The sequence below is a fragment of the Eutrigla gurnardus genome (genome assembly GCF_963514095.1).
Source record: "Eutrigla gurnardus genome assembly, chromosome: 13".
NCBI classification, from domain to species: domain Eukaryota; kingdom Metazoa; phylum Chordata; class Actinopteri; order Perciformes; family Triglidae; genus Eutrigla; species Eutrigla gurnardus.
Window position 1 is genome coordinate 11,481,777 of NC_139936.1, and position 27,392 is coordinate 11,509,168.

Here is a 27,392-nt window from a genome sequence, read left to right on the forward strand (position 1 = left end):
GTAATGAAAAAAAATATATATTATAACTTTTTGACGTCATATGAAACATATATGGATGGATGGAAATTTGTAACATCCAGAATGTATCCTAATGCAGCCAATTACATAAAATGACTTAGCCAGATATTGTAAATGCTAAATCATTAAACTGAGATCTGTATCAATATGATCATAGAACCACATACTACAACATTTAGCCCACTTTTTAAAAGTTGGAAATCAAATTCACAAAATACACATTACAAGTACATCATGTTCCAAAATGAATACAAGATATCAATCATCCATATTTCTGTACAGCCCCAGCAGTATTCAATCACTACTCGTTAAGTACGTTATGTGGAAGCATAAGCAGGTTATTCTCAAATGTCTGGCTCCAGTGGTCATTTTAAATGTCTGCACTTCAAATTATTGATCAAGTACAAAAGGAGTCATCTTCCATATTTATAAATGACGAAGCCAAAGAAAAGGCACACATGTTATTACTTACATTTAATTGTACACTCGTTACAGTGGGAATATTCAGTTTTTTTAAATAAACATTACACACTTCAACATTTGAACACAAATCGTATTTATACAAAAATAACTGGCACTGCTTGGTTTTCCTGTCCTCCAAACGTAAATGTCTTTCAGTCAACATGGGTAAAGTGAAGGACTCATGAGTGGGAGGACACTGACACATAAGAGCTGCTGGTTTTTCTGCAACGTGATCTGCCACCGCTCAAGTGTCCTTGTGAGGCTTGTAGCTGCTTCATGTGAGTGTTTGCATTTAGTTGTCGCGTGAGGATGAACACGCTACTGTGTGGTCCTATACATTAGCGTGTGTGTGTGCTTGGCTCTCGGCAGGGCTCGGTGCTGTATGCGTATGTGTTAGTGTGTTTTGGAGTGCCGTGATCGTGACATTAACTCTGTCGGTTTCGCTTGAAACGCTGTTATCTTCATTTAGTCTGAGCTTCAGTGAACTGAGAACACACGCTGCTTCATCAACCAGACCAGACTGATCCACCACCTGGAGACACACACGCACACACACATGCACATGCACACGCACATGCACACACACACACACGCACACACACATGCACACACACACACACACACACACGCACACGCACACACACAAGCACACACACGCACACACAAAGAGAGGGACTTGTTATTTGTGATATATTATGATAGAAAATGAAACAGCACATTATATTCAAATTTAAACTTTAAATAATTAGAGCCCATTCGGTATCCAAAAATCAAACTGTGGTATACATGGAAGGAAAGTCATTTTATAATATAACTTAAAGTTAAACATAAAGATTGACTAATATAACATTAAACGCACAATTCAACTACTATTTTGCCAAAAATCAAAGTTTTGTTTAGTTTTTTGCCTGTGTTAAAGCACCTAAGAGTAACTTTTGTTGTTTTACACGTTGTTCTTACTTCAATGGAAGCCTTTATGTACGTTACAGACTAAATAACATACAGTATCTGTTCCCACAAAGTGGACCTTGTGTTGAGACAGTTCAAGGTCAAGAATTAACTTTCAATCTCACCAACAAATATTAAAAGTCCTGAGAGAACTCGGAGGAATGAACGTCTACAAGTCTCTGCTGGCAAAGAGTGATACAGGCAAAAGCTCTATCCGATTATTTTTTAATCCTTTTGTCGCAGGACAAAACGTACAATCAGTCTTGATGTGCACGGAAAGGAATGTGTTGAGCATGAATACGGAAATTACTGCAAACAGATCATTTCCTCACCGTCTGTAAAACCTCCTTTGATCGGGTCAGCGATTGTTGGAAAAAGACGGCAAAGTTGACTAAGAGGTTGAGAGTCAAGAACGGAGAGAGTGACGATTGTTGTGGTTTCGGCAACAGTAGAGTGACCAATGAGTGCAGCCGGCCAACGGGAAGAGGACGAGCCGAGTCCAAGAACAGGGAGTGTAAGTGGTCCCATGCTTCTTTGCAGCGTACCTGGAAACATAGATTGCACGATAAATGTATTTTCAGCGGACTGACGTCTATTTATAGACCACACTGGACTCAATAAGCATTGCTTTAACTATCTTTCCTACAGATAAAAATCAATAAATTAGTAATTCATAAATAATGAACAAAGACAACCCCACGGGAGTTGACCGTAATGGGAGAGACGGCGGCGATGACGGCGAGTCTCCCAGGGTTATGAGAGGAGGCGGACAAACAGGAGACAGAGAGATGAAAATCGGGCCAGCTGGCCAGACACTCACTGAGAAATCAATACTACATCACCCTTTTCACCCGGCTCCCCTCCGTCGCCGGTATCCGTCTTCCTCTCTCTTTGCCACAGTCTCGTTCTCTCCCGCTCAGATCATCCATAATTTACTCTTTAATGTGTTGTTCTTCTTTCTCTTTATCGGTTCTATGACTTTCAAATACAATACATCTGCCAAGAGCTAATAACAGATCGTCCACATTGTTACGTCGTTGAGTTTTGATACTGACAGACCATCTGAGATTATATGCGATCTGCTTCTTAGCATTTTATTTTAGCATTCTAACCGTTGCTTATTAGTACTACAGTAAACACAAAGTGCAGCTGGGGCTGATGGGAATGTCTTTAGGTTTGTATTTGGTCACAAACCAAAGAACTAGATGAGTAATATGTTGACTGGTTGGTGACACTACAGCAAAATCATGATATATCCTCTGGGGACCATGAATGTCAGGACACATTTAAAACGTTCAAAATGAAGAAAAACTAGATACATTTAAAATGATTTCTCTCTTGAAACCCGTACCAGCTGCAGTGCTCTGTGGTGGCCCTTGTTGGTGGGGTGGTGGTAGAAGGTCAGCAGCCACAGAAGGGGGCCGCAGTCCTCGGGCCCCGAAGTCACCAGCAGCTGAGCAGCCGCCTGCACCCAGTGGGCACACTGAACGAGCAGGAACCAGGCCTCGAACACATTGCGGTGCCTCCTACAGGGCAGGAGGAGAAAGTGTGCTTAACGACAGGTAGAGTTGTCAAAATACTTCCACAATGCATCAAAGGATCTGAAAGATTTTCCTGTTCTGCGGTGCACTAGTTTAGCACATGCTGCATGAACAGCTCGTGTTGTAAATGCCTTATTTTTTCTCCCGGGGGTCTGGCTGTACTTTCTAGTCCGTCCGTGTCTGCTGAGGACCTGACCGACGCTGACTGCTAACTGGCCTGATGATGAAGCACCGTATTGTGAGGCTGCTTTCTGGTCTGCAGCCCATGTTTGAGATGGATCCATCTCAGGGTGGCTGTGCCTAATACTACTACTACTGTTAATACTACTACTACTATACTACTAATACTACTACCAACACCAAATGCAGATGGAATCCCTCTGCTCGAGATTTCTGTCTAAAAGTCGTTTTTTTCTAACGCTTGCTCCTGGGTGAAGTTGGGGTTTCGAAAATTCATTGACTCTGAAAATCATGAGCGTATTCTAGTCCTGCTCAATGTGTAAAGTATCATGAGAAAACACCGTAAATTAAATTGAATTGAAGTTGAATTTTATTGTTTGGTATCCAGCGTGCCACACATACCCTCTAATAACAGGCTGTCGTTTACATCATCAGAGCAATATTAATGAGCCACAACTCTGAGTGGCTGCCAGTAACATCAGCCCCGCTGACAGGAACAATACGTGATCAAAGAGAAACAAAGCTTTTATACGGATCTGAAAGTGAGAATTAGGTACCGCATCTCAGTATTTCATCCCAGGTGTGACACTGAGGGACAACTATGATTCATAATGGTGATATTCCATTACATAAAACTTAATGAAGATCAGTTTTATGCTGTTAAAGAACCTAAGAAATAAAGGGGAATTGTGACAGATTTGGATTTTGCATCTGCAGTTGTTTCTTCTACTTTCTGGAAGATTTTTACCTTTTCTTTTTTGATATGATAGGTAACAGAATAAATTTGCAGTTTTGGACAATCCAATTAATTACCAGTATCATCATATTAATGCATAATTGTTAGTTGAAGCCCTAAAGGAATAAACAGAACAGAACAGGGAGATTATCGTGGATTAAATGCAAAAGTGACAGCAAGATGGACTTTATGTCCAGAAAGAGCTGCAACAGAGTGAAACAGAACCACACAGCTGAAACAACGAGACTATAACTTGAAATTTGAAGAGTGATTAGGATCTCTCCCCTCTCTCCCCCCTTGGCTCCAGAATAGGAACAGCAGTACCACTCTGCGGAGCCCTGGCAGCTGCATCTTCACTCAGAGCAACACAACATAATACTTTTCCACCGCTGGCGCGAAACAATGTTTTGGGAATTTTGCATGGAGCTCCAGAATGGAGCAGTGGTGGGGATAATGGGCCCTGTTAAAAACCGCAGCTGGAGGGTATCGAGTTAGCCGTCTTCATCTCTCAGACATCATCTGCTTTCTGCTTTTCATCTGCATGCCCTGTCCTCTTTTGCTCTAAATCCGTGCAACCAAGGCTACTCACTCTCTGCTTTACTCCATTTGAATTTTTAATATGGTACATTTTCCTACATTCACTTTCTTTGGTTCTGGATTCCTTTTCTCCCCATTATTGGGCTTTTTTCAGCAGATCTCAACACAGATCTCTCTTTCCCAAACGTATAGCCTCGGAGCACTTGAAGAAGTCACACAGTGCCCCAGGACCTCTCTGTTGTGATGCAAGTGGAAAATATCCGACTAACCACCCCCTCAACAGCAGTTAGCGGAAAATAGAACACCACACAGGCATTCAGTGAGGTGGTGGATGCAGACACGCATTAACCCCCTCTCTGCGAGCCTCTTCCACTTTTCACTTTCACTTTGTACCTGGTGGTACTGCTGGTGTCTCCGTCGCCCTCCTCTTCCTCCTCTGTCAGTCTTTGTAATGAGCTGCTGAGCCAGTTGAGGTGATGTCTCCAAGCCTCCTGAGGCATCTCTGCAAGAACAGATTTAGACATACAGACAATGCTTGCTTGTGGCAGTACTTGTGTACTCTTTTTACAAAATCTAGTCTTTATCTATCTAATCGATGTTAAAAGGAGAATAGGGGATTATGTGGAATACATTTTTTCGCTGAGAGTTGGTGATTCTGAGGATATCCTGCTTATCTGGGACTGGGTTGTGAGGGAAGCGGGCTTAGTAGGTTATTCCAGACGTCCCCCCTCCCCAGCATTATTTTCCAGCTCTTCCTGGGGAATCCTGAGGTGTTCCCTGGCCAGACGAGATACATAATGCCTCCAGTATGTTCTGGGTCTACCTGGTGGGCCTCTTAATAGTTAGATGTGTGCCGAAACCCTCTAAAGAGTGGCATCCAGGAGCTATTCTTATCAGATGCCCTGGCTCAGATCCCTGACCACCCAAGCCCAAAAGGCCTCATTCTTCAAGCTTTTATGACAGGCACCAATAACATTCTGACCACAATACTTTGAATCCATGAGCCCAACATCCCCATGGGTGCATGAAAAATTCTTCTGGATTTTTACAGAGACAGAGGTCTCAGCCAGATGTTCCCCGTTCACCCAAACTGCATGTTTGGGTTTATCAAGTCTTCATAGTCTATCAGCTGACAGCGCTTCACCCAAGCGTCCAAGACATACAGTTGCAGATCCGATCAAGCAACCACCAAATCGATCATCAATCTTTGGGCCTTCTGGTACCAAGTACACTTATGGTTGTAACAGCCAACTCAGGACTAGCACAGAAGTCCAACAATAAAGCACCATTTGTGCACCAGATCAGGCAGGCCGTTCTTCCAAATCATCTCCCTCCAGGTTTCTCCATCGTTGCCCAAGTGAGCGTTAATGTCCCTCACCAGCCCCGGGTTGAAAAAAAAAAAAACTTCTCAAATGCTTGATATCTTGATCCAGCTTTCCCTCCTATGCTATGTTTTAACATGCTTAATATCTTAATGTATAGCTTTTTCAAAGGAAGTGCAAATTATGATAAGAAATCAGATCTTTTACTTTCAGTCTCCCTTCACCACATGCACATGCGCACACACAGGCACCTGCACACACACACACACACAAGCACACACACACACGCGCGCACATGCACGCAGGCACATACACAAACACACAAAATAATAATTAACTCTGAGTTCTGGCTGGGCTCCAGTGTGTCCCTAAATGGCTCCATTCATGTAAATCACTCCTGCCTAAAGGCCAGTCTGGGCACACACTGATAAGCGCTGCTCCACTGAGCCCCTGTCCTCACCTACTGTGCATTCGTTCAACAATAAAGATTCCCATACAACACTGGTAATACATATTCAGTGTAGATGATATAGATTCTTCATAATGAGAATAATAATAAGGTGCATTTTGTTTGTGTAAGACAATCAATAGTTTCAGTTATTCACAACAAACGTGTTTACAAACCAGGCAACTCATTAAACTTCCGTATAGAATCCATATGAGTAACAATCCTTGTGTAAGAAAAAACTTCTGTTGCACATTATGTTGTCTTTGATATTTAACATGAAACAGTTGTTAACTAACTATAATTGATTTTAAATGACAAGACGCACAAGAGCCCTTTCACTCTGCAGCAGGAAGACTCTGTTGACACACAGTTAAAGAATACCTGAATAGACCTTTTCACACAATACAGGGTTTTGTACATTATGTCAAATATCCGGACACACACACACGCACACACACACACACACACACGCACGCACGCACACACGCACACACACACGCACACACGCACACACGCACACACACACACACACACACACACACACACGGTATGTATGTACACACTTACCTGATGGCCAGGTCAAGAGAGGAACCAGCAGACTCTGTGGTGACTGTGGGAACAAGGCCTTCACAGACACACTTGTCTGAAAAAAGCACAGATTTTCCTGAGCTTCATAAATGTAAATCATATTTACCCTGAACTCATACATGGCTGTTCTCTGAAAGCCTGAAAAATTACATTTTGAATGAGAGTCTGAGTAGCAGTGATGCGGTACGTGCTAATGTGTAATGTAGCAAGTAATAGGAAGCATTTAGCACAGTGTGACTACAAATATTAAAACCCACAAATCTACTGTAAATACACTGTAGCACTGCCATCTACTGGTGAAAAGGGGTAAAAGGAGTTAAGCTATATTTAAAAAAAAAAACATGCATCATCTATGCTGTAACACAGACGTTTTCTGGTACCTTTCACAGTAATGGCTAACATGTGAGAGCCGGATAGAAAAGCTTATTCAGGTATATCTGGAGGCTGTGGGAGAGTTTTAGTAACAGTTGAAAAGTACATAGTGACACTGTAGCAACTCTCAATGGTTTCCACACATTGCAGCTGTGAGGCCTACCTGATGCTGCTGCAGTGCCAGTTCCCTGAGGAAAAAGCTGGTAAATCTTTGGATGATACACTTAACAGACTCGTTCCCCTCACTCTGCTTAAGGATGGACCTGTCGGACACACAAACAACTGGGGTACTCTGATGCAACGCATCAACATACATAGAGAAAAACACACTTCGGTAGGCCAAAAACACCACACTCACACACAGCAAGCTCAAACTGACAAACCAGCTCTCACCTGAAGATGTCGTTTACAACCAAGAATATGGAGCAGTGCTGAGCACAGGCTTTAGGCTGAAACACACAAATACACAAGTTATAAACTCTGTAAAATGTTGTTGCTTCATAGATATTACATTTCTACATTTATAATCCAGAAAAAGTATAGAAAGCATATGACGAAACCTATCCATTCCATTTATAACTAAAATCAAAAATACACAACCATTGACCCCCAATAACTGACCACTGGGTGTCACTGCTGTATCGTCTTCAAACCTTCACTGATCCAGTTGCTCCCTGTTCTCACTCGCTCCCCATTAACCACTTAGTTTACCACTCTGTCAGTACTTCCTTTACACACCCACACACTTACTCTCCCATCTCTGCCTAATGCACAGTCATCATGTGTTTTAGATTTAACACATTTTAAAACGCCCCGGCGTAAACATTTAACAGCTGTACTTTGCATGTCTGCCTTTCACTACATGTTTATATATCTTCTGGTCCCTGATTATTCTCCCTCTCACCCCCCACCCACTCCAACACTACGGACATATGCTTAGGAGGAGCACAAGTAGTCTACCTTACGGGCTTTAATCCTGCAGTGTAATACAGTAGAAGATAGAGCCCCCCGAATAAGTAAACTTTATATTTATTTGACTGAAAAATATGCCATCTGTGTCAGTAGTTGATATTGTAGTAAAATGCCAAATATGTACCTATATCTACAACCTGGCTCTGTAAAGGGGCGTTTAAGCGCATTTCCCCTCCAGTCAAGGTCCAAGTTTTAACTGCAGATGTCATTGCAAAAGTGTGAGAGACCAATTAGTCTTAGTGAGGTCAATAGGAACAAAACAACCCCACCCAGTGTTTATATAGTGAAATTACAACGTTCCAACATGCAAATCAAATGCTGTCATCATGCTTCTTTTTAGTCCTCTCGGGCCAGAAAAGAGCATTAACCAAACAAAACGCTCTATACGTGTAACTGTCTGCGTGGGCATCTTAAATATGTGTTATGCGTGTCAGTGTAATTCTGTGTATGTGGGCCGCATGCCAGCATGCATGCATGTGTGCAAAATGAACATCCCCCCCTAGTGAAAACAGATGGGTTTTTTTTGAGCATCCTCCTCCATACCTTACAACTAACACTTCGAGGAAGGTCAATTACAGCACACAACAAACATCCTGTTCTTGGTAGTAAGGCCCAGGAAGTGAGTGTTTATTGTTATTGGGCCTGTGTCTCTCACTGGATCACAAAGCGGTGGGACAAGCCAAAACGAGGAATGTGAGCCTAATTTCAGGTTTCCCATATTTGATTGCAGTTTAAACAAGTGAGTGAAAGGGAGGCGAGAGGTGACACAAGCCAGTCGGCTCACACGCCTCTCGTTTTTTTTTTCCTCTCTCTTTCTCGTTGCTCTTGCACACACGTGTGCACCAACGGAGACTTGCATACACAGACACACGTGTGAGACGCACATCTGACTTCCAACAACCTGAAGGCTAAGTGAAACCTAAACGCATGCCTCCCACCCTCTTAACGACAGACACGCTACACCAGATGCAATTTCATAAACAAAGCATGGTGGCTGGAGGCATGCGTGTGTGTGACCGTTTGCATGCATGTGCATGTGAACGAGCAAGGTGATAAAAACACAGGTCAATCAGAAATGGATGAGAGGGTAAACAAATGGATCCATGAAGTAAATATTCAACGAGTGCCTCTGACTGACACACACACACACACACACACACACACACACACACACACACACACACACACACACACACACACACACACACACACACACACACACACACACACACACACACACACACACACACACACACACACACACACACACACACACACACACACACCCTCACTGAACAAGTGTGCATTGATAGCCTGTTATGTACACAGCTCAAGTGGACCATCACTGTGGGAAAACAAGTGTGACACAACTGACAAACTTTACCGAAGTGAACATGAGGCAAACTGGGAGGTCAAATCTTTTTCCCCCCTCACCAGAGGTTTACTGACATTTCTCATTACCAAAGCAAATCAGTACGCGAGGTAGATGGGATTGCATTCATATGATGCCGGCATATAGTGTTACATGTTTGACAAAAACAATCTGTTAAAAAAACAAAAAAAACATCTACAAAGATTAATCTCTTCCTTTCCCCTCCATTTTTAATGTCCTTGGATTCTGAAAGGCAGAATCTAATTAGAGTGTTTTGTCTTGGATTGTCTAGTTTCAGTGAGACATTAAATGATTTCAATGTTATCCTTGCTTCTTACAATGGCTGCACTAATAACATGTTCTATGTTATTGTGGGATTAGAAAAAAAACGCCCTTGGAGGCCAAGTGAAAAGAACACAAAACACTGCTGGTATTTTCTGATTGCATTGTAGTAATGAGGACATCATCAATAACTGGTTATAACAATCTATAAATCAAAAATCACTTCTGACTTTTAAAGTGGGCATGATCTTCAGTAATATGATGTGAGGAAATGATGTGCGATGCAGTTTTAGAGCTAGCCAAATTATGTGATATGCATGCAGAGCAAAGCCAAATTGTGTGTGTTAGCCAGGCAAAAACAGTCAATAAAGATGCACCAAAAAAAACAATGGAATACTTCCAAGAACCAAACATTACAACTGCCCTACCTCATAATAAATAAGTAGGTCTTATAATCAAACTGTATGGTTTCACAGTTTACATATCAGTTAAAAGTGGGGCCAAAAACATAGTGTGCAGAGATTTCTGATGTGAGACTCTATAGCCTAATGCAGGGCAAATGAGTCAAAATAGGTACATAAAAAAATCCATCATAGAAGTACAGTACATCACTTAAGTACTCATAACAAAAAATGACCCACCAGCAGCGACTGTGTCAGGTGCTTCTGTTGTATTGACCCTGTGTTGACGACATCACACTCCAGCAGACTGAGCACCGCTTCCTCCAGACTGGACAGGTTGTGAAACCACAGAGAGATCACTGTCTGCTCGTCCAACGACAAGCACTGGCTGAAAAAAAGACAGCACTGAAATTATCATCACATCTGAAATATTATACACATACAAATATTATTTAACACCTACACCTAACACCTAGCAAATGTGTCTTCCCCTACCTGGAGTAGGCAACATGCAGAGCATCCAAGAAGTCTTCACTAAGTGCTGCCCTGACACAAGCCCTCACTGGCTGCTGCAGCAGTGCACCAATCAGAGGGGCAGCCTCGGGACAGGCGACCAGGGGGACACAAGCCTCTGATGTGGCCAAGATGTTGTCACATGAACACCTGCAGTCATAGAGACAACATCTGTATTAACTGGAACATAAATGGCCTACTTTTTCAAACAGTTTGCAGCTTTTTAAATGTTGTTGTTTTTTCTGTTGTAAGACATTGTAAATAGACCAAAACATTTCCGTCTGTGAAATGTGATCAATAATGAGCAGATGAAGCAATAATGAATATAACAGGAAATTGCAGCAATAGTTTCTTCTGTGCTTTACCTCCCATTAATGTCACCCCAAGAACTGCAGCTCTTCCCAATGTTTTCCTGCAGCACTGCTACCATCTGAAATGCAGGAAAGAGTAAAACTTGCATATATGCCAACATAATTAATGTATTGATGCGGGCCAGAATCAAACAGAAATAAAAGGCCAATACCTTTCTCAGAACTTTGAGATGGTATTCTTTAGGTGGTACACCCATGTGCTTCATCACTGCCTGCGCTGCAGCATCGTCTTCTTCTGTTGCAAGTTGACACAGCACTTTCTGTGGGAGGGCAGGCAGCATAATGTACAGCAGATCATTGGCACTTTATGTGTATATCCATAACAGTTGACAAGGCTTTAAAGCAATCTGCTCTAACCTCATGATTCATAACATCAAAGCTAATTAGTTACTGGAATATTGGATGACTCTGTTGGCGTCACATCATTTGAACCACATGAGTGGAGGAAAGGCATTTCAGTAAGTGAGAATGTATGGAAAGCATATGAGCAACTTCAGAAATGAACATTCTTTGTTACAGAGGGCCTTGGTGTTTTACAAGCAGTTTTCAGAAGGGGCCTCGTCATATAATGATAAAACTCGACTAATAAACTCCGCTGATTCTCGTCTGTGAAAAAAAGCGAGTCATAATGAAGGAACAAAGGCGGGGAACACTAGATCCGTACTGTAAGTCACATGTTACAAGAGTGGCTCTTAAATATGACAGATGGTTTTTCCTCCTTATGTTCGATGTCAACATTCAAAGATGCCTCGCAGCATTTAGTTGCCTCGTGATTAATAAAGTGAATTTTAGGCAAAGATTATGTTCACTGGTTTTAGTGTGATGACAGCCCAAAGAAACGTTACTTTGAATTATGAATTGACTACGACTTTAGAAACACTCCTCCCTATTTCACCACAATAAGCTGATTCACTGGTACAAGTTGGAAAGTGTGATCCAACAGAAACAGCCAAGGCCTCACATCTTCGGCACGCATCTGTTTTTACAACTCCAATGAGCTGAAAACAGAAATAACCGCACCACAAAGAGTAGACTAAAAAAAGTACAAATCCCTTTCAAACTGCAGATAAAAGGATATCAACACAAGATGAGGAGAAAAAGAGATTGAGACTGGCACAAAAAGATGTAAAAAAAAAAAAGTGAAGGATAAAAAACAAAATCCCAGGCAGAGGAGTGCTGCAGTGCTGTTGATGGAGCTGTGTGGTTTCTTTGGCCAGGCTCTACAGCACGCTACGATGCTTACCCTCCACATAGTCTGACAAAACAACCCCAATCACTACCATCTGAGCACCCTCAAACTCTGCACATTGAGTACATACAAAACCAATCACACTTATTCCAAACTTGGTAAGAGGCAGAGTGGGGCTGAGGGATAAGAGAGGGAGGGAAGACTGGTTAGAAGGAATGGCAGAGAGAGACTGGAACGCACTGCGATGCATTCAGAGTCGGTGGGAGGGCGTAGTCACCAGAGGAATGGTGTGACGGGCAAATCGATAGATGGGTGGCAAATACTTTAGGTCAAAAATCATCTTTCTCTCACACAAAAAAATAGAGAAAACAGCAAACAAGCTGGCTTTGGGGGGTGGACATGCTGCTGCCATGTAAATTATCCCTCCATAAATCTAAAATTAAAACAGAAAAATGCACAAGGCAAAGACTTGGGTTGGTTTTGATGGTTGCCTGTTAACAATTACTAAGCCATGACTGAATTCTCCCAAAACCAATGAAAGGCTAGAGTATAGCCTCAGATGGTCAAAACAGCAGAAACAGAAAAAAAAAGGGAAGATGAAATCATGCAAAAATAATGAAGTTATAAGCAGTTTTCTCAAACCTGGTCTATGTTAAAATGTAATTTAAAACAAAAAAGTCCAATCGATAATGACTTCTCCATGTGAGTTTGAGGTATTTCAACATGCATAATTAAAGAAGTCGATGTATAAAGACGTTGTATAAATAGAAAAACAGCAGTTTGTGTTTCTCACTTAATCAGGATTGTAAATATATGTTTTACTACGATTTTTAACAAGCAACACTGATTCCAAAAGCTTCAATAGGTCCAGAAAACTGAAGTGTTCGTTCAAGTATGTCACAATTATTTAGCAGTGATGTTTGTTTTCAATTCTGTGTTCTGTTGTTGTTTTTGGGTAGGTGGGTCCTTTTTGTCAAAGCAAATTAGTCCAAATGACATCACACAAACACAAATGCATCAATAATAAAAGTAAAACCGATTCCAAGAAGAGTTCGACATTTTGGGAAGCAGGCTCGTTCACTTTCTTGTCGGACATCTTCTAGTATCTAGAGTTTTGGAAGTTAATAAATAGTTACAGCATTTTTATACTTCTCTTTCTGTCCAGACTAAACAAACAAGATGAGAACTAAGCATTAAAACTATTCATTTAATGTAAAAGCAAGAAATGTAAAGGAAAACCTATGAATAAAAATGTCAGTAAGTCAGATTTACTGAAGGAGGGATGCCACCCAAGACGGATGAAGGGCATAATATTCCTGTCACAAAGAGACTTTCATCTCCAAACAGAGGGTAGCAGCCAATGAGAGCAAAGAGGCCAAAGCATGTTTTCAAGCGATAAAGCTGCCACAGTAGCTCCAGGACCTACCTGTGGTTGACCCTGTTTGAGTCACTGAAGATTAATCTATCAAACCAGACATCCTCTGGCCCTCTAATATTACACTCCCATGCTTTACTTATCTGTCATCTCCTCAAAGATCATGCCATGTTGCTGCAGCACTGTGTGGTCCCCCTGCTTGTACAGGATGTAGAGAGACAGACCAATTGGGCTAATGACTATCTGACTTAGCCTGCAGCTATGTGGCTGTACCCAGTATTCATCAAACCCAGTGAGAACACTTAGATGTGGAGAGGAGAGGCAGACGTGGAGGGGCGAAGGAAAGACGACGTGAGGGCAAAAAAATGGCAAAATACTCTGCCCACCATCATAATCAAAAGAGAAAAATACATGTGGCTACTCACAGTATATACACAGTAGCAGTAAAAAGACATTTGTGCACAAATACTCACACACATATGGGGGCACATGCACAGAATCTGGGTGCCACTTAGCACCAGACACTCGGTCTATTATGGAGGCAGCAAGAAAACAATGTTGGGGAGCAAGATCAGACAGGGCTAACAGAAAACAGGCTGCATTCTGCATTCCAGGACAGGCAGTCCAACACAACACAGACACAGGGAGAGACACAGAGACAGACCATCTCTGGCTGGAAACCATACATCTGCATTGCTCCCCCAGATGGGATGAGATGTGGTTGCGAATACTTCCCACTATTCCTGTCGTTTGTGGGCAGAGAAAGAAGAAGGAGAATGAGGAGAAGCTAGGAGGAGAGTTAGTTATGACTTTATTGGACTTGAGCGCGTTGGACACTTCGATAGTGTCCTGCATGCCATTTTAAAATGAGTGGACCCGGTGAACTCTGGCAGTCAGTGCGGTACCACAAGCGTTCAGCTACAATTAGCTTACAATGTTTGATATATAGTTTGAACCTGAGCTGTTTTAAATGTCAATCAGGGATGAATGCAATCATTGCCTGAGTAGGAGTCAGTAAAAAAGAACAGATTTCTAAGGCGCCTTACCTTAGTTATCTTACAATAATAATGGTTCTTCTATTTCGATAAAGTAAAATACACTGCTGATAATCATAGCCAGGTTTAATCTCTCACCAAATATAGGTAAATACTGTATATACATATATGCCCATACAAAAACACAGACATACTATAGACACAAACAGCCATGCACATATCATATGCACTCCGCTTCCACTCTTACGGGTCAAAGACCATCTGGCAAATTCAAGGTTTACTTTCAAGGCACTGTTTTAATTAGCAAGATGTTTTATTAGATGAGAAATTAATCAAAAGAATACAAACACAGTTAATCTGGCAGAAATGCGAAGGTTCCACATTGTTTATCATAAGCCATCTGTGTGAACCCTCTCCAAGTTGAAAATTGCAGAATCTTTTCTTTCCTCTGTTCGCTTTGTGCCGCGCCGTGAAAACATAGCGAGCAAGATCACCTAGCCATAATATTAAGGCTGATCCTTCTCTGAGGCCGTGAAAAGTCCATTTTAACAGTCAATTTTAATTTGCTTTCAAAATATGTTTTACACGTTTGGGCACAAAGGGCTTAGACTAACAGAGAACCAATCTTCATCATTCATCCTCCATGTCCCATTGGAGTGGAGGATGGAAGAACATTTAACAAAGTATTCATGTTATCAATGGACTGAACCATAGCAGAGTTTTTGTCTGTTATGATTATGTTTAATCTCTGTGTACACCTACTAGGTCCATCCATATGATTATAATGAAACAAGGATAGATGTAGCAACGTCTTTGTTAACCATCGACATCCCTAGTTTTTAATCACATGATTTTATTCAACTGCCAGTCAGCCACCATCGTCAGAACTGTGTGAGGTTCAGACAGAGGGAGGGAATATTAAATTATCAGTAGCGTTATAGCTGTGTGTGCAGTGCTATGGTGGGCTGGCTTTTAAGGTGGCCACCAGACCCCCGACATATACTGTCAAGAAGGTATGACAGAACAGATACCACCCAAGCCTAATATTGTTGTTGCCCAACTCTACTCAAAATATATAAACCCTGACTGTATCTCCCACTGTATCTAAGTCTCTAGCACAAAGTATCAAAAATGTCAAGTAACAAAAATTGGCATCGAAGGCTTGGCATCGAAGGCTTTAACTCATGTTTTGATTGGATATTTCCTGATTCATTTAATATTTTCTTAATTCAGTATACAGTGTACAGCTGCATTTTTAAATGTGTTGACTACTCCATCTTTCCACCCATTATCTTCCGCTTATCCGGGCAGGGTATTTCAGATGTCCCTCAACCCGGCATTATTTTCCAGCTCTTCTTGGGGGACGCCAAGGCATTCCCAGGCCAGACTAAATATATTATACCCCTAGGCATCTTACCAGTTGGTCGTGCACTGAAAACCTCTAAAGGGAAGCATTCTTATCAGAAGCCCAAACCACTTCAGCTGGCCCCTTTTGACGCAAAGAAGCAGCAGCTTTACTCCGAGTTCCCTCCAGATGTCTGACCTTTTCTCTAAGGCTGAACTCTGCCACCATAAGAAGGAAGCTCATTTTGGCTGCTTGTATCCACGATCTCATCCTCACCACCCAAACCTCATGACCATAGGTGAGTAATGTAGATGGACTGATCCAGCTAAACTCTCTCTTCCGCACAACTGTCTGATACAAAGCCAGCCTCACTGCTGATGCTGCACCGAGCCTGCCCATCTGCCCATCTCCCGCTTCATTAATCCACCATTAGTGAACACGAGCCAGAGGCTTGTCTTACTACAACACATAGTCTTCAGTGCCAGGTGATTGAAAATGCAGCAGGTACCAAAACTGGGGTAATCATTCAGGAATGGTATAAAAATATTTATACATATATGATGTCCTAACCCTAAACCCTTTGTTGTATTTTATTGGAATCTCATACATTTATGAGAGGTAACACAAAGAGATGGAAATTAGGGTAGAGAGAGGTAGGAAATGATGTGCAATTTAGGTCCAGCAATAAGCAGAAGGGGGGTTTCAGTTTGACACATCAACCCCAAGGGAAATCTGGGCAAAACAGCCATATTTCTACCTTGATACGCCTTGATCCTAAATTTAAGGGCATCTTCTTAAAATGTTACTGCATTTGCAAAGATGCACTGAATCGCAGCGATTGAAGGTGGCATGTAAAAGCAATCACAGATCACTTTTGTTAAACCGTACCTGTCTTAGTTCTCTATTAACAGAGATAGAGAAAGTTCAGTACATACCCGTAACCACTGGTTGGCTTTTCTTTCCACAGCATTTCCTGGATTCTCCGAGTAAAATCCCCACAGACATTGGAACAAAAGCCCTCTGCCTAGAGCTGCAGTCAACAAGACACCATGGATGGCAGATTTCTGGTTTAATAGAACGACCCTTTTACACATATTATATGCATCAGATGACTCATTGTAAAGAGACATTATTGTTGACCTGATCCATCCACTGTTCCTCAATACAGGTGGAATAAAAACGTTTTCCAGGTACACTCACCATCAGCAGTGACATATGGGTTCCAGCAGAGTCGGCCAAGTAACTGGCCGAGGAGGGGCAGCCTCTTCATAGTCTCTGTTGTGGAGCTCTTAGGGACAAACATGAGACAGCCACAGACAGGACAAAATGGGTTTAATGGTCTACATGTCTGTCATTTTAAATACTCACACATTTGAAGAGCCTAGCTTCAACTACCGAAATATGTTTTTTCCCATCCCAAACATAACAAAAGTGGAACCAATCTAAAAAATAAAATCTCCTTCTTTCATTGTGTCACTGTATTATTGATGTTTGCACGTCCTTTAACCCTCATTTGTTTAATCCTTTTAACCGAGCAACCTCCAACACAATCCCAAGTATACTAAATGGCTGAGAATATTGAGTTGAAAGGCAGACACATCCACAGATGCACGGTAGTAATACATTACTCATGCATCACCTTTGTTTCCCCCTATTTTGGTCATGTCAGAATTACAACCATAGTTTCAATAGTGAGAGATACACATTGCAGAACCGGGCTCTGGTCGAGGGCGCTATACCTGTGACAGTTTAAGTATGTGTGTGTGTCTGTGCTTCTTTATCCAGCTCAAACAACAGACTGTGCCATTTATTTCAGCTCACAGCCAATTAAAACATCCAGAAGGTTTCAAGTCAAGTAAGTAGCCTTTAATCTTGACTTTCTATACATTTCAATTTGGTCAATATTATTGTATTGTAATATTGCCCCAGGGCCTCCCACGAGGGGGATTCGATTTTCCTAACCAATCATGCAAAATAAAAACATACTGCAACATCTGTCTGTATTGAGAACACAAGCCGTCTATGGTGCAGAGCTTGAACGCTTCATAAGAGTTGGACAATAGCGTTAGTCCTGCCCCTGGCATTGATTAGCTTTTGATTAGGTTTCTGGGTTACAGATTCTTTTGAAATTAAGATGACTGCAGTGGGACATAAAGTACAGAAAGCAGAGGTGACGTATAACTTCAATTTATAAGCATGTCTGCACACGTGTGCATAAATCACATTTATGTGAATTTACATTATTAGTTTGCATTCATCCCATATTTATACAAGTTTATATGATACATTTCAGTAGTTAATTTAACTATAGGGGACAGCTTTGATGCAGGAGAAACACACACAAAGAAATCTGACATAAGCCAGATGTAATTGAAGCAACGTGCTGTAGCTCCACCAAAGATGATTCGGCTTACTTCATTGCCATAGTGCAGTTTAAGTTGATCAGGATTTCATGTGATCCTAGAATGTGGAAGAAGATGGACACCAATTTAAACTATACCCACAGGTTTTCTGTTCGGCTTCAACACATTGGCGTCTTCTTGTCCCATGTCTTCCCATCGGCCTTACTCACACGCCTGTCAACTGAGTAAACATGCTCCTGTACATACACCTCTCACACCTCGTTTTATCACCGCAATTAGAAGAGGACAGATCCTAGCTACAGGGTCCATTGTGTTTTATGGTAACAGATCCTGACATTTGAGGGAAATCTGATTGAACTGCCAACGTGCATCATTGCATTGCAATGCCAACATGCATCATTCTTGCTTCATGCACATTTCATCAAATAATCAGAGAGCACCGAGCAAGCAGAGAAACCATAAAGTAGAATTGGATAAAAGGAAGACGTTAAGTTAACTCGAGGCCTATATGTTTAAAAACAGCACCAGACAGACGAGGAGATTAACTTGACTCACTCAAGTGGATGAGATCACCATTAATGGGAAGCAGAGTGGTAATAGGCCATGTAGGCTTTCTCTAAATGCCCTCACAACACCACCAATAACGTCTGGAGCACAGCCCTCACACTCAGCCTACCTATCAATCCAACAACACATGGTAAATGTTGCGTGCGTGTTTTTGCGAGTATACATGTGCATTCGTTGATGATGCAACGAAAAGGGAATGTTCGTTTACACTAAGAGCTTTACTAATGCTTCGTGACTGTAGGAATGCCCATAAGAATGAACAATCACAACAGAATGCAATTATCACTGACTATCAGTGCCAAAGCCCAATCAAAGCCTCGTCAACATTGCCGTTAATTATAAATGGGCTTTGAGAATGTATCTTGTCTTGATTAAAGACAGACATCTCAGACAGAAGTGACTGATTATGTACTAGCCAGGGGGGGCGAATGGGACAAGTTTATAGACAACGATGAAGAGAATGGTGAGGAAACACTTCTGTTCCTGACATAACTGAACCACAATCGGAGTAGCCCTAAAATTAAATAGCAGTTACTATGGTGAGCACATAAATATACACTAGAGTGTTTTGTCGAGTTCCCCACACCCTGCATCCATCTTACTTTGGGCAGCCAGATTTTCCGATCAATTCCTTTGAGGAGTGGTGCAATACTGCAGCAGTGGCGTAGCAACCATGGGGAAACTTCTATCATCACTATCTTAGAGGAAATGATAGCAAATACACATTCACACAGGTAAGCACTATTTAAAAAGGAGTAGTACATCATTTTGGGAAATGTTCTTTCTTGCCTGGAGTTAAAGGAGAAGGTACCACACTCATATTTGCTGCCAGATAGCCTGGGTCTTTCCAAAGGACAACGTCTGCCTACCAGCTAGGTATGGTCCGATCCAATCCAAGACTCGCATTGGGGTCCAACAAGGTATTTTTGTATGTGATCGGTATCGGCTATTTTGAACCTGAACTGATCCTTGATTGTACATCAGCTTTCACCTAGGAGTTTTAATCCCAATGTGCCTCAGCACCAAACTGTGGCAAAAACGCAAATAACATAAACGACAGCAAACGCAGAATGAGACTGCTTTAGTCTTTGAGGATATTATGGTATTCCAGTGTATATGGAAATTCTGATGGTATAATCCTGATGATATCGTTATAAATACAGATGCTCCGCTTTCTATGATGCAGTATTGATGTGATGGACTGTAGTGCACAGCACATGCCACCAGGAGTCAGTCTCTACTGGTGGACAGCTGAGCTGAGAAAGATGGCGATTACGAGGGATGGGCATAATGTTACAGGACTAATTAAAGAAAAAAACATGAAAATGACTGTGTCTTGTTTGTAATTGGAAAAAGACTAAACCCAAAATACCCTCAAACGCAGTTTATAGCCACCTGATTTTATTAAACTGCCAGTATACCACAATCAACGTTCAGCCAAATTCTGTGTCTCGCTTGCCACCTGCTGATTAAAGTGTGCAGCCCCTTAAGTTAATTAATGCTTGCTGCATCCCCTACGGTCAGAAGTGTCCACACAGGCAAAGAGACATCACACCATCAGACAAAGCCCTTCATGGGGGTTCTGTGTGGCAAGTTTCCGCCGGTCCTTGCATTTAACATTTTTTTAAACTACGCAGGTGTGGATGGGCGGAGATAGAGTTTTGATGAGCTTTGTTAATTTCCGTCGGCTGCGAGATGAAACCCGCACAGAGAATAAAAGATCCAAACATATCCCGATCATGATTTTGCGTCAGCTCTTGTCTACGCAACTGGAATTGCTGGACTCAGGCTCACTTATCGGGTTCAGGGAAGAAACTTGAATGGGACATCCCTGTGACCAACACTACATTAAAAAATAAAAGTCATACCTCAGTTGTCTATCTTGATCAATCTCTCTAATAATAAGCATATTTCCCAACAATATCAAACTATTCTTTTAAGAAGTGAAATATTGGAATGGGAAACTTTTCTAACCCATTGTAAACCTGGAAAGGAATAATAACTACATTTTTCATCTTAAGCCACAGGAAAGTTGTTAAGTCATCAAAGGATGCAAAATGCTGCCAAGAAGCAGGCTATCTTAAGCTGGTCTTTTATGAGTCCAATGCCAGTAAAAAAGATTTCGACCCAATTAAGCTATACCATTATTTTTTTTCTTTGTATCCGCTCCATCATCCTACACATGCTGACACCCCTGCATGACGTACACCCAGAATAATTTTAACAGAGAAGGAGACGGACAGATAAAATAATTGATCTATAAAAATATAATGGCTTGTTGCAGAAGTGGAGAGGAAGTAGACAGTGAGACAGACACCGAGACCGATTGTAACCATCACATAGTGTTACAGTAAAGAACATGGATTGTAGAGGATAACAGAGGAGAACCTGCAGGAGCATTGTCTCTTACGTGAGAAACAGAGGGCGTATATTATGTGAGAGAGAAATGTTAGAGAAATTAGGTCATAAAAAAAACAAAAATACAGAAATTGCTAAGGGAAAAGAGGTGGACGGAGGAGGCAAGGCGGTAGTAACACTGAAATCTCACAGTCCTGCACCTCCCTGTCCTCTGCCCCCTTCCCAAATTTGCTGGACCTGATATAGGGATACATTAGGTTAGCACTGGAGGTCCCAATGCGGCTATTACCTGACTAACTCAACACTGAAGCACTGCCAGCCAGACATACACAGCACAGAGCAACCTCTGTTAGCGGGAACCTACCAACGCTAGACTCACTGTTCATACCCTGGCTTGGACAGAGAGTGAGCATGATTCTGTGTGTGTGTGTGTGTGTGTGTGTGTGTGTGTGTGTGTGTGTGTGTGTGTGTGTGTGTGTGTGTGTGTGTGTGTGTGTGTGTGTGTGTGTGTGTGCTATAGACGTGCTTGTGTTTGAATTAACTTCGGATGGCTGTTTGGCCTAACGGATTCACTGATCTAATTTATTTCATTAGGTAAGGTGTGTCAAGACTGTAAAACCGGCCTCTTGGTGGATGAAGTCAATTTTATTAGACTTAACATGCATCTGGGAAATAAAGTGTATCCAATTATGTCCAGAATAAAAACTCTCAGAGAATGTGATAACCTCAATTCTGAACTGGATTTCACAAAACTTTCACAAAACTTTCACAAAACTTTCACAAAAAGCCATCACTTCTCTTCTCGTCTTCACAATTACAATGATCTACAAAAAAAGAAAGATGCACATCCCCATTTGTTGGCATTCTTTCAGAGACTACATTAATAATGCCTTTCTTATGGAATTCCAAGGATCACAGGTAGAAAACATCTCTACAACTCCAAATCTAATAATCTAATATGTGGATGGTACAATTGCCCCTTCACACAACTGCAAAGGTAATGTAAACTCCCTAACAGCCATTTTTTCAGATACTTGCTAATTAGAGAATAAATACGTAAGCATTTAATATTTAAAACTGAAATACAATCAACATCAGACACTTGTCTTAGGATGTTACCATACTTGATACTTGTTACCATTACATCACCTAACTAACACCCTACTATCAATAGTCTCTCCATTTTCTGAGTTTCAAGGCCAGTTGGGAAAAGGAAATGCGTATTTAAATACAATGAAGTATGGGATGAAAGTGTCAAACACGCAAACAGACACTGTCTTATACAATTTAAAATATCCCACAGACTCAATTACTCCAAGGTTATACATTAAATGTATCACTCATATTTGATAAATGTCATTCCTCTCCAACTCCTTCTCATAGCTTTGTAGTATGCTCCAAGGTTGTATCCTTGTGATGATAAATGTTATTGATATTTTCAAGTTCTTGAGCTGTAACCTATACTTATACACTTCTATTGATCAAATGGACATGTGAGTGAGAGAAGGGCATGGGACAGGGAAATAGGAGAGAGTTAGGCAAATAAGGAAGAATTGCGATGCGTTCCTATTCTTAGAATCAGATTTAATCTGTCTCCTTAATTCATTTTATTTTATTTTTTTAAGTCTCTGTTTATTTTACCTTATCCCTTTTTAGGATTTTTCTTTTCCTTTTTGGTTTACATGATTTTGATATTGTTCTCAAAAAGCAATCTTGGGTCTTTTATATAATCCATTTCTTATTTCGGAATGCAAATGAATATACTTATGATTGTTTTGTGTAAATGGAAATGAGCATTGATGCCACGATGTGCTTAACATAATCCTTGCCTCAATACAAATATTTGAAATAAAAATCTCAGCTTCACTTGCAATGTGCCAAAGTGAATAAAAGAAAATCCGTGAAGTCACAAGGTCAACTTTGCTCACCATGTAGTTGATATGTGTGGGGAGTTGCTGGAGGAAATCCCTCAATCTGCTCAGGTGCAGGCAAGTATCTTTTTGAGTGTCTGTTCTGTCAGCCTGGCCCCAAGCCACCGCTTTGTCCAGCCAAAACTGCATCTCCTGGATGTTCAGCAAGGGCTCTTCTGTTTGTTGGAGCTTGATCAGTGGCTGCAGCTGAGACATTTCTCTGCTTGTCCAGGTGAATGTACTTAGGACCTAAGCAAGATCCTAAGTGAGACAAAGAACAAGACTGTCGTCAAGCCCAAGGGTAACACAAAACACCCACAAATATATCATCACCTGTCCTGACTCATCTTTCCTTTGTAGCTGCGCAATGGCAACAATTTACATTGTGCTCTTGAGTTTTTGGCCACCAGAAGAATGCAGGCTAAATAATGGATGTAAGCAATGCAGGATTTATTTATTTGAAATCGCCAAATATTGGAGGATGGAAATACATTCAACATATTTGTTAGACCTTGGGATACACACAGTGTTATATAAAAGTAGTAATAATAATGATAAAAACAAATCAAAATCTCCAACTGAAAATGATTGGGCATCATACCATCAAGATAAGAGAAGATACCATCTTTTTTAATCTTGACCAATTCGGTTGTTAGAGCAGTACAAGGACATAAATGAATACAGATAGAGATAGAAAGTAGCAGATCTAGACATTTGAGGTTGATCAACTAAAATAATACAAATCATATAGAAACTATACACACACACACACACCCTACTTTACTACTACTCCAACTTTACTCTAATCTTAACTCCTTGACTCTTGTCGTATCATTACATACATCACCATAACTGCATAACTTGGTATCATTATCAATATGTCTGTTATGTCTGTCTTTTATGTACAGTATACGGCACAGTAGTTGACCACCCCCCAACAAATCTCCACGTTAATGTGGTGGAGGGGTCTGTGTGTCTCAGTGACCCTGGGAGCTGGTTGTCAGGGTCAATAGCTCCTGGTAGGGCCTCCCAAGGCAAAGTGGTCCCAGGTGAGGGGCCACATTATGAGCAATTCATGGAACCTCTATGAAACAGCACAGAAAGGGCTGAGGTACCTCGTCCGGATTAGGGTGACCGGAAAAGGGTTGATGGGCAGATGGCGCATGGTCGTCTCTGCCATCAATGTAGGAATGTGTGTGCGAATGGGGGAATGTTGACCAAAAAAAAAAAAATTCTGGCACCTGGTTATGTTTTAAAAGGGGACCAAATATTGTAATTTAAAACCATTTTCTTGCAATTCTACACCACATAAACTTTTGGATTAAACTGCCATCTGCATGAGTCTTAATTAGTAAGATTGAGGGTGCTATAAAAACAAGTGTGCATCAAGAATGGTATATTGGTAGAAAGTTTCTAAAAGACAGAGAAACAGAGCATGCACGTAACCATAGTAACTCACTCCTGCATGCACGGTGCCCTCGGCCAAAGAACGATGATCGACTTTGTGGTCGTATCATCAGATTTGCGGTGGTATGTTTTGGATACTCAGGTAAAGAGATGTGCAAAGCTGTCAACTGATCACCAGCTGGTGGAGAGTTGGATCAGATGGTGTGAGTTCGAAAGGAGGCTGCCGGACAGACCGGGTAAATCCAAGCGGTGAGGGTGAACTGGGACAATACATTCATACCTGAAATAAATGAATCTGCATTAACTATAGTGTAACCATCCATAACAATATAATATTTGTATTACAAAATTAAAGTCATTTTACATGTAGATAATAAAATGAAAGAGATGATAATATTTAAATAGAAAATGCAACCTACGCAATCACTTTGTACAATTAAACATTGCTGTACTGCCTTTTTGTAGATACATTATAATACATCAGCCAGCCAGTGTAATAGTTGGGCTCTGCTTTATAATGTGCATGTGTGGCCCATATCATCCCCTATTTTGTATTAGAACTGAAGTGGATAATACAATGGAAGTAATAATAAGCGGAAAATAAATTGAAGCATAGTGTGTTAAACTCTGATTACCACAATGTAACAATCACACTTTCAAGCTCCAGGCAATGAAGCCTTTATACACGCACACACACACACACACACACACACACACACACACACACACACACACACACACACACACACACACACACACACACACACACACACACACACACACACACACACACACACACACACACACACACACACACGCAAAATCATGTAAGCCTACTGAGAAATAAACAGCACATTCTTCACCTTTTATGACGTTGGAGAGAAAAGGAGGAGCAGATAACAAGGGTTTGTGTGAGAATGTGTTGGTGTCTGTACGTAGTCCAATAATAGTGTGTGTGAGAGTGTGTTTGTTTGTGTATGTGTGTGTGTGTGTGTGCATATTTGTTGTTTTTGCCATAATGACAGGTCTGTGTGAGACACCACAGGGTTGTGTTTTATGATCACCTCGTTACACACGATTTGTTTAATGTCTTGCCATCATCTCTGCTGGAAAGCCCCATTTTAGGGGAGAAAAAAAGCTAAACCAAATTAGGAACAAACGCCTCTTGTTGACTTATGTTTGAGGCTCAGGTTTTAGTTAAGCAGAGGTGGAAAATAACCGCATGTCGAATACCTATTAAGAGAAAGTCACCCACAATTTCTATCACACACAGACAGTTAGTTACATTAATACACAGGCATATATTCTGTACCTTGTTGGAGCAAATGCATGTCATTCAAGCAAAAAGAAAAAAAAACATGCACATAAACACACTTGACAGCAGCTCTGGTGTTGGCTGAGCACATTCTGGAGCAGGAACGAGATGTGACTGGTCAAATATTATCTTTGAAGATTTGTTAAACTAAGCTTGTGGACTTTGGGTAAGGGTGAGTTTGCTGTTCCAATTATGAGATTGTTGACATTATTTCAGTATAATCAAATCAGTTTAACATCACTTTCTATGAATTTACTTCGGTGTGTTATTTAATAAGTCCTGGATTAAATGAGAGTAACGGGCTGTCTCAATATTAGCTGTAAATGAAACACTTTTGCTCAATTTATTTGAGCTGATGGGATTATTCTTTTTTTTTCTTCATCATTTTGCTCTTACAAGGCAACATTTATCACATGCAACCAATACACACCTGTATAAATGAACATTACATGAACATAAATTAAACATTAATAGTACAGATGCATCCATACAGGGCCTTGCAGAAGGGTCATTGAATGGTGTTATGGAAACTATGCAAATTGTATGCAACCTAGTGACTAGAATTTTGAACAACATGTTAAGAAAACCCTCACACCAGAAGAAGCTTGAACTTGAGAAGGTTTGACATTTTCCCTTGATAAATATTTGTTTTAAACATTTGATTTGATTCTGTCAATTGACTCATCAATAACACACACACACACACACGCACACACGCACACACACAGCTAATTGCTCCTTTTTTAACCCGAGCTAAATAAAACGTCGGGGTGCAACAACTACACCACACCACAGGATGCCGGTATTTCCTTCCACTCTATTACAGTTACACACATGGTAAAAACCCAAAGTAGTTTAAAGATACAAAAGGACTTCAAAATAAAACTGCTGTATGTCAGGCGGTGTATAATTACGTTATGAAAACATCACAAGTCTACTCTTTGCGTCCGTCGGCAACTGTTAGCTTGTTAGCATGTTAATACATTTACAATCGTATACATGTGGACTGCTGTAGTTGTAAATGTGGACTTACATAAACAAAGACGCGCGGCATCAAACTGAAGTCTTCGCAGTGCAGAAATATATCTAGCTATATCGTTTCATTCGTCATATGTGTATTCAGACAAGCTCTCGTTCTCCGTTGTAAACAAACCGAACTTCCCTCTTCTCTCGGACTTCCGCGTATGGAAGAAGGCTATTGGCTGACTCGTAGAGCCACACTGCCTGCTGGGAAATTGAGTTACAGTGCGCGCTCTGGCTCTCTCTCTCCACACATACATGGTTTAAGAAAATTGTTTTCCACAGTGTTTCTGTACATTGTGTTGACAAAAAAAATTATTAAAAATTATTATTATATTTTTGAAAATCTACACTTTTTTTCTCCATATATATGTGTGTTTATGTTCTCAGCTGTGTGAGTAAGAGAGATTATATTTATATAGCACCCTTTAAAAAGTTCACAGGATGCTGATACAGAAAAATAAGAAACGTAGAAATACATGTAA

General features: G+C 41.0%; 1 protein-coding gene across 2 annotated transcripts; it reads right to left on the reverse strand.

Moving 5' to 3' along the window:
* Window positions 1–250: 250 nt before the first annotated feature.
* On the reverse strand, window positions 251–27,061 carry fancc (FA complementation group C). Of its 2 annotated transcripts, XM_084024562.1 has the most exons (16): window positions 26,921–27,049; window positions 24,625–24,852; window positions 23,184–23,426; window positions 17,168–17,255; window positions 16,903–16,997; window positions 11,216–11,323; window positions 11,058–11,122; window positions 10,675–10,842; window positions 10,420–10,567; window positions 7,546–7,601; window positions 7,316–7,415; window positions 6,760–6,835; window positions 4,816–4,924; window positions 2,780–2,954; window positions 1,761–1,973; window positions 251–1,012 (listed from the first exon to the last, which is right to left on the reverse strand). In XM_084024562.1, exons 3-16 carry the CDS (start codon window positions 23,379–23,381, stop codon window positions 812–814), a joined length of 1,800 nt encoding a protein of 599 aa, XP_083880688.1. In that variant the 5' UTR covers window positions 23,382–23,426; window positions 24,625–24,852; window positions 26,921–27,049; the 3' UTR covers window positions 251–811. The 2 variants fall into 2 exon arrangements, with proteins under 2 accessions (XP_083880688.1, XP_083880687.1); XM_084024561.1 differs by lacking the exon at window positions 24,625–24,852 and having other exon boundaries at window positions 26,921–27,061.
* Between the last annotated feature and the right edge of the window lie 331 nt (window positions 27,062–27,392).